This window comes from Amblyraja radiata, chromosome 8 (assembly GCF_010909765.2).
Source record: "Amblyraja radiata isolate CabotCenter1 chromosome 8, sAmbRad1.1.pri, whole genome shotgun sequence".
NCBI classification, from domain to species: domain Eukaryota; kingdom Metazoa; phylum Chordata; class Chondrichthyes; order Rajiformes; family Rajidae; genus Amblyraja; species Amblyraja radiata.
The window spans coordinates 4,408,840-4,424,811 of record NC_045963.1 but is presented as its reverse complement, the minus strand read 5'-3'; the positions used below and the strand labels follow the sequence as shown (position 1 = coordinate 4,424,811).

Sequence of the window (15,972 nt, the reverse complement as noted above, 5' to 3'; positions counted from 1 at the left end):
CATTAGGCCTGGCTGGCCCGCCGCAGTACCGTGGACCAGAGAGGAAGTCTGGCAGTGCGCTGCATTGATAGTGGATTGGGCCGCAGGAGGCCCTGCAGCAGCCTGGGACTCGGCTGGGCCGGGAGTCGCACCAAGAAGCCTAGCACGCGGGCCGGATGCGGCCTGCAGTGTTGGAGGACACCGATGGCCATGCTTGGCCAGGCCGATCCTGCAACACCACCAGGACAGCGGGCCTTCATGGTCAGGTTAAGAACACTACCCCAATTACAACAGGAACTTGAAAATGGCACCAAATCTGGCGACTCTGTTTAAGTGTCTCATTGTACTACTATTATCCACTTGTTCTGTATCTGTGATGCTTATCTAAGATGTATCCAAATAGCTTATGTATACTAATACTTATACTGACTGGATACAAATATAAATTTCACAGTACCTCGGTACACATGTCAAATAAAGTCCCATTGAACTATCTATAAAGTTTAGCAGAGAGACTGCTGCTCAGATTACAGAATGCAAGTAGTGAAGTGGGGTTTATCGGCTAGAATTTCTCATCACAAGCATAATCATTCAACGGCGCAGACTCGGTGGGCTAAAGGCTTGTTTCCACCCTGTATCTCTACACTAAACTATCCTTTGCCCTGCCAAAGGTACACGTCTGAACAAGATCGAACAGATGATATGCAGAGCTTAACTGCCTGTCGACGTTTACTAAGAATGGCCAGTTTTGGACACCAAATGAGTGCCAGTGATTATCAAACCAAACCTGAGCAAAGGGTTTGCAATATTTTCCGGAAATGGGACAATGAAATACAGATACGTTAAAATATCTAAACAATAGCACGTTAAATTGAATCTATTTAACTTTTTATTCTAAATCTATTCTTACATTGAAACTGGTAGATAGAATTTGACTCTATTTATCGTATATTCTCAACATCTCGAAAACACATTGTTTCTAATATTCTATGTTTACACAATCATCAAAAAAAGTTATGGCTGAATGAACAATGCAAAGTTAGACACAGGAACAAGCCCTTTAGGCAACAATGGCAAACATAATTTAGTTTAGCTTAGAGATACAGCACGGAAACAGGCCCTTCGGCCCAGCGATCCCCGCACAATTGCACTATTCTACATACACGAGGGACAATTTACCAAGTCAATTAACCTACAAACCTATACTTCTTTGGAGTGTGGTAGGAAACCAAAGATCTTTGGTCACGGGGAGAATGTACAAACTCCGTACAGTCAAGCACCTGTAATCAGGATCGAGCCTGGGTCTCCGGCGCTGTAAGGCAGCAACTCTACTGCTGCGCCACCGTGCCATCCTAATGCCAAGACTAATCTAATTTGCTTGCATGTGATCCATACCATTTCCCTCCGCCCTTTCCTAATCCCATTCCCAGCATATCCGTGTGCCTATCTAAAAGCTTCTTATTGTTACCACTGTATCTGCCTCCACCACCTCCCTGGCAGTACATTCCAGCCAGCCCCATTCTCTGTGTTTAAAAAAAAAACTTGCCACACACATTTCCATTACATTTTGCCCCTCCCATTTTAAAGCCACGTCTCTAGTCTCTAGTCTCTAGTCTTTGACATATACATCCTGGGAAAATGGTTCTGATTACCTTATCTATGCCTCTTGTAGTTTTATAGACTTCTATACGAGGTCTCTCCTCAACCTCTGGTGTTCGAGAGGAAACAATGCACGATTGTCAAACCTCGCCTTGTAACTAAAACCTCCTGATCCAGGCAGTGGTCTAATAAACCTCTGCTGCCCCTTCTCCAAAGCCTCCAAGTACTTCCTGTAATGGAGCGACACGGACTGCATGCAATACTCCAATGAGGCCGATCCAAACTTGAAACTGCATCATGACTGTCTGACTCTTGTACCCAATGCCCTGACCAATGCAGGTGAGCATATCATAAGCCCACTTGATCTATTTATGTTCCCATTTTAAGGGAGCAGTACAGCTGGACCCTTTCTAGTACCCAATTTTAGAGTATAGTACAAGGAACAGTAATGTGAGAAAGAGGTCCAACACACCCTCGCCTGAGAAGTGAGCACAAATAAACCCTTTTTAGTTTTTTTGCCGTATCCCATCAAGTGAGCATGGAAGCAGGATATTGGGAGCAACCATCTTGTTCTACATCTTAGCATGGGGCCAGTTAAAAAAAAATCAAACATGATGATTTAGATATTAGAACTACAAATGAACAAAGGAGAAAATATAGATCATGCTGGAATATTCCCTTAATCAACATTTTTTTCCACAAGAGATATCTTTGGTTGTATAAGATTCCTCCCACTTGGTGGTAAGTGTTCACTCACCACATTCTTACCTTTTCATCTCGGTAAGTAATGAAGAGCTGGAAGACCTCACTGTTTGAAACGATAGGATGGTGGCACATTCTATTCATCCAACCTTGCAATCTCTCCATTCGCATCTTAATGAATTCCTCTTCAAATCGGCCTTTATCACATTAAAACAGATGGATAGGTCTCAGTGATGTCCAATATCAAAGCCCATTTCACATCCCAAAGTCCCAGGAAATAAAGGACAGACAAACAACAGACAATTTAAACTTTCCCCAACAGCCTGCTTTGCATTACTCCTGGTTCAACAATGCTATTTCAATGTATTTTTATTTCAGCAGAACTTATGTACTCAATCATAACTTAAAAAAAAACAATCCATTGAACCACAAAACTCTGTATTTGTTTTTTCCCTAGATGTAAACGTTAATCCTACTTTTTAATGTTCTAACAGGGTCAGAGAGAAGAGAGGAGTTTTTAACATGTCCTTTCTTGTGTCTTGGGCAGAGCTGTTCCCAAACCGAGCTTTGCTGCTACCTGACTGTATGCTTTCTATGATGAAAAAAAGAATCTACCTCCTTTTTAAATACTTCCAAAGATCCAACCTCCACAAACCGCCTTGGTGGGATTCCAGATTCTCCACCCTCCACAAGAAGAATAATTGTGATGTGTTTAGGTCTATTATTGTCACATGTACCAAGGTACAGTGAAAAGCTTTGTTTTGCATGCTATCAGAAAAGACATAAATGCAATCGAGTCATACGCATGTATAATAAATAGAACAAAGGCAAAGATACAGTGCAGAATATAATTAATGCAGCTATTAAACATATATATATATAAAAAAAAGACATGTAACAACACCAAATGCCAAGCCTGCAGTTTCTTTACATTTTAGGTAACTCTCCATGTATTTTATTCTACTTTAACAGGGAACATGTGATCAATTTATGTGACGACAACCATATTGATGCTAACTCCAAGTCAGCATTACTATCTGTGAAAACAATTACCACCTTCATTGTGGCAGTCAATACATGCTGTAAAAAGATCTTCTCCTCTACAAAGTTTCCTGATTACTTGCACAACAGTAAAAAAATCTCAAATAGCTGCTTCAATCGACAAACCAGTGGTGGATGGCTTTTTCTTGCTTCGATGCATCATTTCTTTTTCACCAGGAATATTTCCACCTTTTGCACATCATGGGATCAAAGACACCTTGCTTGAAATAACACATCCATCAACCATGGGGAAATTACAGAAATCTGAATCATATTTTTGTTGTCCAAACATGGCATTGTAGAGTTCTGAAACTTGTTTAGAAACATAGAAACATAGAAAGTAGGTGCGAGAGTAGACCACCAGGTCCGTCGAGCCCGCACCGCCATTCGCTCATGGCTGAACACTAAACAGACACACTTACCCACAAACAGTAGACACAAGACACAGAACACAAGACACTACCCTCCCCTTTATACCGCTATCACCCCTCTCCACCCCAAGAACCTCGTGATCTCCTGGGGGAGGCAAAAAACCGGATAAAAACCCAGGTCCAATTCGGGAAAAAAATCCGGGAAATTCCTCTCCGACCCCAATCCAGGCGATCGACACTTGTCCAGGAGATCACTCAGGTCTTACTATACTAACCATACCTAGGTCCATATCCCTGCCCTCTCCCCGTAGCCCCTTATCCCCTTGGCAGCTAAAAAACCATCTATTTTAGTCTTAAATATATTTAAAGTTTCTGCTTCCACTGCTCCCTGGGGCAGTGAATTCCATAAATTAACCACCCTCTGGGTGAAGAAGTTCTTCCTCATCTCAGTTTAAAAGAGCCCCCCCTTATTCTGCAACTATGTCCCCTAGTTCTAGTTTCCCCGATCATTGGGAACATCCTCGGTGCATCCACCCGATCAAGGCCCCTCACGATCTTATATGTTTCAATGAGATCGCCTCTCATTCTTCTAAACTCCAAAGAGTAGAGTTCCAGCCTACTTAACCTTTCCTCATATGTCAATCCCCTCATTGCAGGAATTAATCTTGTAAACCTTCGCTGCACTGCCTCCAGGGCTAGTACATCCTTTCTTAAGTATGGACCCCAGAACTGTACACAGTATTCCAAATGTGGTCTCACTAATACTGTGTACTGTGTACAGTTTGTAACAATGTTCCCCAAAATGTGTCCCTACATTAAGCGTAAATTCTATTCTCGCCGGAGTATGATGGGACATCATGAATTCCTGCAGAACAACCAACCATCGTTATTTATATGACAAAATGTTTCCAATTACCTGTAACTTGTTTATCTGGAAGTGAAGGAATGGGAATAGCAGAACCAAACTTGTTCAGTAGACGCTCGTATAACCAGTCAAAATGCTTATATCTGTGGTTGACTGATCGGTTAGTATGCTGTACATTAAAGACACAAAATCAGGAAAGGTCAACACAATTCTGCATACATTATTAAAAAAATACCAAATCAAAAAAGTCAGATATTTCCTTTGTCTCCACAATCAAGAGGGAGGTGAAGGGAATGAGGGGAGAATTAACAAATGAATGTAAAGGGTAGAGCTGCCAAGTTGTCAGAGCATTTCAGTATTCCAGTATCTGAAAATCAGTATTTTGCTGAGGAAATCAGTATTTTTACGCGGTGCCATTTAACTGAAAAATGTTTTTTTATGTGCGTCATACCCATGTAAGAGTACAAGAATGCATGACTTTATTACCAATTGACATGTCTTCTACGCACCTTACTTGACAAAGCATTTTTTGCCATCTCTTTGTATACTTCTGTTTGAACGGCTGCTTCCTGCTTTTAGCACCAGATGATGATGTAGAAGCCATTTTGGAAGCCCCCCTCTCCCTCCCTCCTCTTTCCCTCCCTCCTTTTTTTTCCCTCCCTCTCTTATTCCCTCTCCCTCCCTCTCTCTTTCTCCCTCTCTCACTCCCTCTCCGAACAGTCTGTGACCCATGGCGCTGTGGACATAGCGCTATGTTTAAAGCCCATAGTGCTCCTGCTGGTAGCGCTATATTTAGAACCCATAGAGCTGTAGCCAACTCTTCATTTAAATTCCCACGCGCTAAACTGATGGCGCTGTTTAAACCTGGAGCGGGACAGGCAGATCAAAGTTTACAAAAATAATCACCCAGATCTTGAACTTTAAAAAACTAATAGATTTAATCAGCTAGAATTTTTAGAGTTACAGTATGACTTTTTATATCCTTGCATTTTTTAAGCAGCAAGATGAAACAGGAAGTCGGGCCGATTTAAAAAAAATCCGTATTTAACAAAGCAAAATCATACATCCGTATTCTTATCGCATTTCCGTACAAAATACGGAAAATCCATACTACTTGGCAGCTCTGGAAGGGGTGTTTAATGTTTGGTGTGAACATGGAGTGCCGAAATTCTAACCCTAACTCTATGGGTGATTCTCTTGCCACATCCTGCAAGGCATGCCATGGAAGAGTGCAATACAGGGCCAACTCATTATTAGTTATTCCTGGTGATGAAATCACCTGCCAAAAGAATACTGCCCTTGCCGACCTGAACAATACCCATTTATTTATATTCTGTGTCCTGTCTGTGACCATTTTTTAATACATGCCAGTAATTACCACCAATCTTAGGTTCTTTAATTTTACATAACACAGACCCTCTGAAAATCCAAATATACCACATCCACTGGCTCTCCCTCATCCACCCTGTCAGTTACTGCTTCTCCCTCAATAATGCCTAGGTTCATGTTGCATTTTATAACCACGTCCCGTCATTCTGAACAAACCATGCACATGTACTCTAGCTATCTCTATCCTTGAATGCTTCTTAAATACAATGCCCTTTTGGGTTATATCGCTTTGCCACAGTCTTCCTACCAAAATGTCTTCCTATTTAAGGTAAAGATAATAATAATAAAGTTGAGGAAGACTTTCTTCTCTCAGGAATTATCTATCCCAGGGAACTATGGAGACTGCATGATTGAATATATTGAAGGCCAAGGTTAACATAGTCTTACGGGGAAGAGTCAGGAAGGCGGAGTCATGTCAGAATCAGATTGAAAGCCCTCCTCATCTTTGACTTAAATAGGAAACATAGGTGAGATTCAAGATCGCATTCTAATAGAGGGAATACAAGGAACTGCAGATGCTAGTTTTCAAAATCGACAAAGCGTTGGAGTAAATCAGGAGGTTAGGCAGCATCTCTGGGGAATATGGATAATTGACTTTTCGGGTTTGGACCCATCTTCAGATATTATTTCAGACTAATAGAGGGGCCCAATTCTCTGCTCGGGATAACCTAATTTTGGAACCCACCCCAAGTGCCTCAATCTCGTAAATATGTAAAGTAGCTAACTTAGTCGAGGCTAAGGATTGAATCCAGCATTTTACCATTCCAGTGCCACTGGATTGTGGAATTATCAATAATAAACACCTCGCAAATTGCTTCTGTATATTATTTGCTGAACATTTATGCAGCTTTGTCATTACAACATAATGTGTGCCTAGTATTTTCAAATTCATTGCAAAATTATTGATTTCAAATAAATCACATCTATATTTTTCCGTCGTTTGTAGAAAATACCAACGATTTCCCGACAAAGACAGTGATATTTCATGCAGAACAACTCACGATGCACGCAAATAAGTCAGCCATTATGTAAAGAGGTGCAACGACAGATGGATATTGATGAAAGAACAAGGAAACTAGTTTTCTTGTTTGTGTGCAAAATGCCCTTCATTTAGTTGCATGCTAGTTTAAAGTGTAACTGGATATTATGTCTAAGATGCTGCTTGCAATGAAAGGTATCCAAGATTCACTCATGAAAAGACAGCATTGTTGAAAGGACATTGAAATACAGATTTAAAGAAAATATGTGCAGCACGGTGGCGTAGCGGTAGAGCTGCTGCCTTACAGTGCCAGAGACCCAGGTTCGATCCTGACTACAGGTGCTTGCCTGTACGTTCTCCCCGTGACCTGCGTGGATTTTCTCCGAGATCTTCGGTTTCCTCCCACACTCAAGACGTACAGGTTTGTAGGTTAATTGACTTGGTGTAAATGTAAAATAGTCCATATTGTGTATAAGGTGGTGTTAATGTATGAGGATAGCTGGTCGATGCGGACTCGGTGGGCCGAAGGGTTTTCTTCCGCACTGTATCTCGAGACTAAAAATTTCCCGTTATATTTTTACTCAACTTTATAATAGCCCCTACAAGTGTTTGACTCCAAACTAACATTCTAAAGCTATTTTTTAAAATTATAGAATAGCAACGTGCTGCCTGTGCAATTCAAGTATACTGGAAGGAATTTCAAAAGTTGCCTAGTTTGAAAATAAAGAACACTTGCCTCATTGATGAACAGTTTTTATAGGTAAACACCTGAAGAGGGCGGCTGATAAACTGAAAGCAAGGGTCAACATCATCAGGAAACTTGCTGGCAACAGCTGGGGATCCAATGCACACACCCTCTGTACTGCAAGCTTAGTCCTAGTCTACTCAACAGCCGAGTTTTTCTCAACAGCTTGGGCTAATATCTGCCAAACCAAACGAGTTGACACTGTCCTTAACTCTGCGATGCGGGTCATCACAGGGTTTTGACCTCCATCGCAAGCAATGTCTAACCCTGAACAGAATCGGCACCCTCCATGCAAGAACAGCCCATCACCTGCATAAATTGGGGATAACAGACAGATTGTGGGCATCCAGACTAGACCATCCCACACATCGTGAATGACAGCCCACTGAGGCTTTTCCCTGGTGGCATCAAAGTCACCCACCCAGTAACTGATGCTGTCCTGGCCTGGATGTCTACCCTTGATCTACAACTTTAGGCTGTGCACACCATACGCAAGAAGATTGTAAGTTTGCACTGCACAGTTCCCTACATGATAGCATATTTGGAAAGCTGCTCTGCACTTACTAGTAGCATCTTCAATTGAATTGTTGGTTGGGTGCAGTCACCCCAGTGATTGCAACAACATGCAAATACTGCACCAAAGGACATAATAAAAAGGTCAAAAATGTCTCAGTCTAATGCAACTGTTCAAATATTTAGAAAGCTGTTGTGTCCAAATCAATGTGACAAAAGAAACTGCAGATGCCAGTGTACACAAGAGTGCTGCATTAACTCAGCGGCATGTCTGGAGAACGTGGATGGGTGATGTTTTGTCAGAAGCTCTCTTCAGACTGATTGTTTGGGGTGTGGGGGAATTAGGGAGGAAAGAAAGCTGGGAGAGGCAGGACAAAGCATGGCAGAAGCAGTCTGCAGCAGAGCTTGTGGAGTCAGCCAGCGGAGGCCTTCCCAACCTGCCGCTGCCGTGAAACTGGGAATCTGCCTGACGACCTGGAAGGCCTGCTGGCTGTGGATCCAGGAAGCCGCCTGGAGAACCTGCAGGAAGCTGCTGGAGACGTCGTACGCAAGGAGCAAGTGCTGGTAGGAGGGTAAACTGGGGTAATGCCTCCAGTGCCTTCAAGGTCAGCTGCAGGAGGCATCCCCCCTGGGAAACAAAGATGGCCGGTCGAGGAGTGGGACGTTGGTTTGCAGGCCAAGTGTGACAGAGGAAGGTCCTGCAGGAGTCCGAGGCTTACCTGGATGGGGAACCGCTGGTGGACCCGACTTTGGAAATGGTGCCAAAACGTGGCGGCGCCCGCATGTATAAATATGGGAGGGATGGAATATATATGTGGATACAGGTGAGCGGGATGTTTGGAACATAAGCCAGATATTAAAGAGTTGCAAATTATGAAGCCAGAGGAAGGAATATAGGTGGAGGGGAGGGGAGAAAGCGGTGTCAGTCTACGTAGGGCACAGGGAAGGGGAGGGGGGGGGGGGAGAGAAAGTGGGGAACAAAGGGAGGGTGGTTGCTGGAGGTTATATAAAATTCAATATTCAAACCATTGGGTTGCAAGCTATGCAAGTGGAATATGAGGTGCTGTTCCTCCAGCTGGTGTGCAGGAAAAAGAAAGGAAGAGGCGGAGACAGTAGTCTCCCCGACATTAGAAGGAGAAGGGTCTCGACCCGAAACGTCGCCTATTCCTTCTCTCCATAGATGCTGCCTCAATCGCTGAGTTCCTCCAGCATTTTTGTCTACCTTCGATTTTTCCAGCATCTGCAGTTCTTTCTTAAACACTAAGGTATGAGAATGCAATTGGTGAAGAAATCTAGCTTTGTGATAATATTGACTGACTGAAAATTACAGTGTGGAAACAGACCCTTCGTTCATCGAGTCCATTCTGGCCATCAATACACTGCTTCTATCTAATACCCTTTTGCATCCGCTCCCAACACAAACGTTTCGGGGCAAATTAACCCATAACTCGCATATCTTTGGGATGCGGAAACAGGAGAAAACCCTCAAGGTCACAGGGAGAAAGTGCATATTCTCCAAACACAGCACGCGTGTTGGTAAGGATGGAACTTGGATCTCTGGCGCTATGAGGCGCTATGAGGCCATTTTCTCAATAGATTTGAAGTAAACATTTATGTAGTGATCAAGTAACAAGTGGTACAAACATCATCAACTTACACCAGGTTATTCATTTGAAATTTTAAACAGTTTCTTGAGCCAGAGATAGACATACAAGGCTAGAGTAAGGAGAAAAGGAATAGGTAACGTTTCGGGTCGAGGCCCTTTTTCAGACTGAGAGTTGGGGAAAGGGAAACGAGAGATATAGACAGTGATGTAGAGATATATAGAACAAATGAATGGAAGATATGTAAAAAAGTAACAATGATAAAGGAAACAGGCCATTGTTAGCTGTGCGCTAGGTGGAAACGAGTTACAGTCAATGAGACTCAACCAGACGACTTTGAAGCTGGTATGACAGGTGAGGGGAGAGAGGGGATGCAAGGGCCACAGATGCTGCCTGGCTCCTGGGGAAGTATTTATTACACATACACCTACGTATTACACATTCATTTTGGTTTTTTTTTAATCAATTTGTATATCCTCAAGACCTACCTTTTTGCAAAAAGTATATATTTTTGTAGACTTACATTAGGGGTTACTTGATACTCAATGTAACTTTTTAGTCCATACAGCTTGGATCCTTTCCTTGGGTCAGCTACTACACAGCTCAGCGAGGATGAGGGATATTCCCAAACTGGGCCAACTTCGCCTTTCTGGAAGAAAAAAACATGATGTCAAATGTAGATCGAAGCAAAAAAGAATTTTAACCTTCGACCAAAATTAAAAATCATTTGCGATCAGATGTGATGCCAATTTTTATTCCTAATTTACAACTGTAACCCCAGATAACCTACCTCAGGACCTAGAAGGGCAACCAACCCACTCACCAGGATTTTATTTAAGCCCAGGTAACATGCAGATTTTGTGAGGCACAGAGAAACCAGACCCCTTAATGTAGCTCTGCAAGGGACGTGTCTTTAGAGTGTTGCTTGTAGATCATGCCAAGCACAAATACTTCAACCCTGCCTTCTTAAATTTAGTTTTAGTTTTCCCTCTCCCATCAGGCAAAAGGTATAGAAGTGTGAAAATGCACACCTCCAGATTCAGTGACAGTTTCTTCCCAGGTGTTATCAGACAACTGAATCATTCCACCACACCTAGAGAGCAGTCCTGATCTACCTCATTGATGACCCTCGGACTATATTTAATTGGACTTCACCCGGCACTAAACATTAATCCCTTATCATGTACACTGTAAATGGCTCAATTGTAATCATGTGTAGGAAGGAACTGCAGATGCTGGTTTAAACCAAAGATACACACAAAAAGCTGGAGTAACTCAGCAGGTCTGACAGCATCTCTGGAGAAAAGGAATAGGTGCCGTTTCGGGTCGAGACCCTTCTGAAGGAGGGTCATGGGTTTTGTGTCCATCTTCGATTGTAATCATATTTTGTCTTTCCACTGACTGGATAGAAAGACAAAAAGCTTTTCACTTTACCTCGGTACATGTGACAATAAACTAAACTCGCATGCATGCACCTAGAAGCAATTGCAAGGTTCCTATTCTGCAAAATGATCTTGAGAGCTCCACAACTAATTGGAATCTAAGGCTACCATTAGGTTGACTGTGGGTGGGGATGTTGTCAAAGAGACATTATACAATTTTACTTCGGAGTCACGTAAGTGATTCCGTGAAGAACCCGCTCAGCACGCATGCGCGGCATTACGTCCAGCAGAGCAACAGCGGTACAGCGGGAGTCAGGTGCTCCCGCTATGGAGGTGAAAGAACACCAGGTAAGCTGACGTCGGGTTTTTCTTTCACAGGGAGCCTTGTGCTTTCAGGCAGAGAAGAAAGGCTCTACAACAAACCTGTCCCCCGCTCGACTCCACGGAGGAGCGTTCCATCTGGGGGGGGGGGCAGCAACAGAACAAACCTGTCCCCCGCTCGACTCCACGGAGGAGCGTTCCATCTAAGGGGGGGCAGCATCGAGGCGGTAGGAACGCTTACCCGGCGCTCCGCTATCCCGACACCGTGCCGAGTCCAGCCCGCTAGCGCCTGAGCAGCGGGCTGGAAGTACCGCCACGGAAGAGGCGTCCGGCCGGTGGCTCCAACTTATCGGACGGGACATCTTTCCACCCGCACGGGGGGGAAAGACAGTCGCCTGAAGAGACCTGCCCCCCGCTCGACTCCACGGAGGAGCGTTCCATCTCGCGGGGGCAGGAACAAGGCGGTACGACCGCTTACCGGGCGGTCCGCTATACCCCAACACCGCGCCGAGCCCAGCCCGCTAGCGCCTGAGCAGCGGGCTGGATGTAAAGCCATGGAAGAGGCGTCCGGCCGGTGACTCCGACTTGTCGGACGGGGACGTCTCTCCAACCAGGCGGGGGAGAGACAGCCGCCTGAGCCGCATGGAGCGGCTCTTGGAGCAGGAGCTCCAGCGAGGTGCACCCCAGGAGGGGCGCTCTCGCAGAGGGGGGTCAGGCACTCCCTCCACAGTGCCTTGTGCACTGTCCATTGCTTCCTCCTTTCCAGAGGATAGCTTTGGTGACCAGGACTGGGCTGGTCAAGAACAGGGGCAATGGCTGAAGATCTCGGGAGTATGCAAGGGGTGCAGGAACAGGAAGAGCTGCTAGGTGTGGTGGACAGCTACGTGGAAACCCCACGTGCAGGAGGCCATTAAAAGCCTGACGTCAGCCATCACATCGTTTTTCCTCGTTCCATGGACAAATACGGAGATGACCACAACCTTCGTAAACAAGTCATAAGACCTGCCATAAAATCCTACATTGCGGGGTTGTGCATACCCCAGCCACTGAGCCAGACCCACTGCTCTTTGGCAAAAACCTCACAAAGCATATGAAGGACATGCAAGAGGTTTTACAAAACTTTCGGCTCATGAGGGCAGGGCCGGGACGAGCAAACCAAAAACAGTAATTCCTACGCAGCAGCACCCCATCGCGTCCATCAGTCAACGTCTACCATATCGGACTGATGAAAGCTCGGGGTCCGCATTTTATCACCGAAAGTCTTTTTTAGACCAGGGCCCAGAGCGGACCCCATGGAAAATGTGCCACCCCCCAACGTCACTGCCATGTCAGACGACGTGCAACACTCGTTGGACCGGCAGGAAACAGAAGAATACCCATAACCATGGAGGTAGGTGGGTCTGGTTCCTACCAGTATATAGAGTAATACTAACACATGGGAGTCTATCACGAGTGATCAGTATATACTCAATGGCATTAGTGAATACAAATACAATTCATACTAGAAAAATTGCCACCAGGTCAACATTCACCCCAGAGGGTATTTTTTCCCTCTCCGTTAAAGAAACGAGAGGGACAAGCTGAACTGGTGAGAATAATTACAAAGGGTATCATGGGAAAACCTGAACCCTTGCAATTCGTATCAAATATATTCACTAAACCCAAAAAAGATGGTGGATGTCGCATCATCATTGACTTAACTTCACTAAATATGTTTGTTAAGTATTTACATTTCAAAATGGAACCGGTTGTTACTGCCAAACAACTAAATTCCAAAGGATACTTCATGGCAAGCATTCATCTTAAAGATGTTTACTATTTAGTACCATTCACAAGGATCATCGCAGATACCTGAATTTTACCTGGATGGGGCAGCTATAGCAGTTTAAAGCGTTACCCAATGGGTTCACATCAGCCCAAGTGTCACCAAGACACTAAAACCAGCTCTGACAATATTCAGAAGACAAAAACATATTGTCATGGCATATCTTGATGATATCCTAAATGGTAGGCAAGACCATGAAATTGACAATGTTAGCTGTTCAGCTACCAAACAGTTATTCGAAACCCTGGGGTTATCTTACATCCAGATAAATCTAAGTTGAAGCCATCCACTATCATGGACTACTTGGGCTTCACAATTAATTCAGTCTACGTGACTGTAACATTGCCAAGAGACAACATAGTTGAATTGGCACAATCATGCAACAATTTAATGGTCAACAAACTACCAACTACTCGACAAGTAACAGAGTAATTGGGAAAATGGTAGCAGCATTTCCGGCTACATAATTCGAACCTTTGTACCAAAAACGACATACAGGTCATTATGATCATTTCATGAAGTAATATCAGAACTACAGTGGTGGGCAAAAAACGTTTGACATAGTTTCAGCCTATTATCATCACTAACCCTACGTCAGTTATCCAAACAGATGCCAGTGCTCAAAGCTGAGGAGCAACTAACTCTATCTCCAGCACAAGTAGTAGATGGACTAACCCAGAATCATCGTTACCACTTACACTGGGCATTTATTATCTAGAGATGTTGGGTGACTTTTATGGTTTAAAAGCATATGCATAAATATGCATCACTTGCATGTACGGTTACAAATAGATAATACTACGGTGGTGGCCTACATTAACCATATGGGCGGCATAAAATCGGTATCATGCGACAAGTTGGTCAACACAATTTGGCAATGGTGTGTCCAAAGACATATTTGGCTATCAGTAACTTACCTGCCAGGTAAGCTAAATACAGTGGCAGACACCAGGTCACGTAAATTTAATGACAACATCGAATGGATGTTAAAACCCCCCAAAAAAATTTTCACAAAAGTTATCAAGCAATATGGCACGCCAGATATCGATTTATTTGCATCAAGGCTAAATCACCAGGTACCTATGTATGTCGCTTGGGAACCAGACCCTGAGGCAGCAGCGGTAGATGCGTTCGCGCTGGATTGGGGAAATTCTTCTTCTATGCATTTCCTCCCTTCTGCCTCATCAGTCGGGGGCTACGCACAGTACAAATGGACTCTGCTTCAGGTATTTTGATAGTACCCGACTGGCCTACACAGCCATGGTTCCCAATACTCCATGACATGGTTGTTGAAACTCCGATGGTATTCCCCAGTGACCCAGAGTTATTAACACCCAGTGTCGGGCACAAGCCACCCGTGCCATGAAAAAATCAAACTCCTGGGTTGCAGATTCTGCACAAACCACTTCTGGGACTGGGATTATCATAACAAACCGTCGACACCATGTCAGCATCCCTCCGAACATCCACTAAAAAACAGCACTTGTCCAGCATCAAAAAATGGGAGAAGTACTGCTTGGATACAGGGACCACCTACTCAACCGCTACAGTTACCAACGTACTGGAATTCCTGGCGAACCTTCACCACGATGAAGGACTCAGCTACAGAGCCATCAACACAGCTAGAATTGCCCTGCCTGTCTATTTAAAACCAGCTCCAGGACAACAGGCCATGGGGTCCCACCAGCTGGTGGTCAAACTAATGAAGGGTATTTACAACTCTAACCCCCTAGACCAAGGTACACCCATACATGGGATGTCAGTGTGGTCCTGACATACCTCAGGGGATGGCCACCAGCCAGATCCCTCAACCTGGAACCATCTATGCTCAAAACACTCATGTTGATGGCACTTGTAGCTGCACAGAGGGTCCAGTCACTACACCTATTGCGACTGGACACCATGCTCACAGCTCCAGACCAGATCTCTGTCGTTATCCAGGGAATGATCAAACAGAGCAGACCAGGAACACCTAATCCAGTCGTGGAATTCCGGGCTTACCCGCCAGAAACACGGTTATGTTGCATGACCCTACTATCCTACATAGACACAACCAAAATATTTGAGGGAGATGAGAAGCCTTGTGGGTCAGTCATAAAAAACCTTATGGTCAGGTGATGAGCCATTTCGAGATGGCTCAAGCAGGTGCTAAAAGCTGCTGGGATAAAAACAAACATGTACAAATTTCATTCCACCAGGGCAGCATCCACGTCGACAGCTAAAAGAATGGACGTGCCTATAAACCACATCCTGGCTACAGCAGGATGGTGGGGGGAAAGACCGTTCAGAAATTTTATAATAAGCCGTTGGCAAAACCTGTTTTATTTGCAGGAAAGATTTTACAGACTGCAAATATTTAATTTAAGCCCAGGGGAGCAATTTAATGTTTTTGTTGTTATTGTTAAAAAATACCATTGTGTTTTTCTACAAACAGATTCATTGGTTAGTTACGATAACACACTTCCTCCCTCAAAGACTTCGGCAGTGATGTAGTAATAACTGTTACACGGTTTGAAATCACAGAGCTTTGAAATCTTCACGGAATCACACGTGACTCCGAAGTAAAATAGTAAGATTAAACGAGAACTTACGAGTTTGAAGTTTGATCTGTATTTTATGAGGAGTTACGATGAGGGATTACGTGCCCTCCGCTCCCA

At 44.1% G+C, this 15,972-nt stretch overlaps 1 protein-coding gene across 3 annotated transcripts in view; it reads right to left on the bottom strand.

Moving 5' to 3' along the window:
* The window catches only part of snx9 (sorting nexin 9), a 113,008-nt gene that overhangs the window by 28,056 nt on the left and 68,980 nt on the right, over positions 1 to 15,972 (bottom strand). For all 3 annotated transcript variants that reach the window (XM_033025066.1, XM_033025068.1, XM_033025067.1), the window contains 3 exons: positions 10,311 to 10,436; positions 4,609 to 4,726; positions 2,347 to 2,477 (listed from right to left, as the gene is read on the bottom strand). In XM_033025066.1, coding sequence (XP_032880957.1) covers positions 2,347 to 2,477; positions 4,609 to 4,726; positions 10,311 to 10,436 — 375 coding nt within the window. The remainder of the gene's footprint in view (positions 1 to 2,346; positions 2,478 to 4,608; positions 4,727 to 10,310; positions 10,437 to 15,972) is intronic.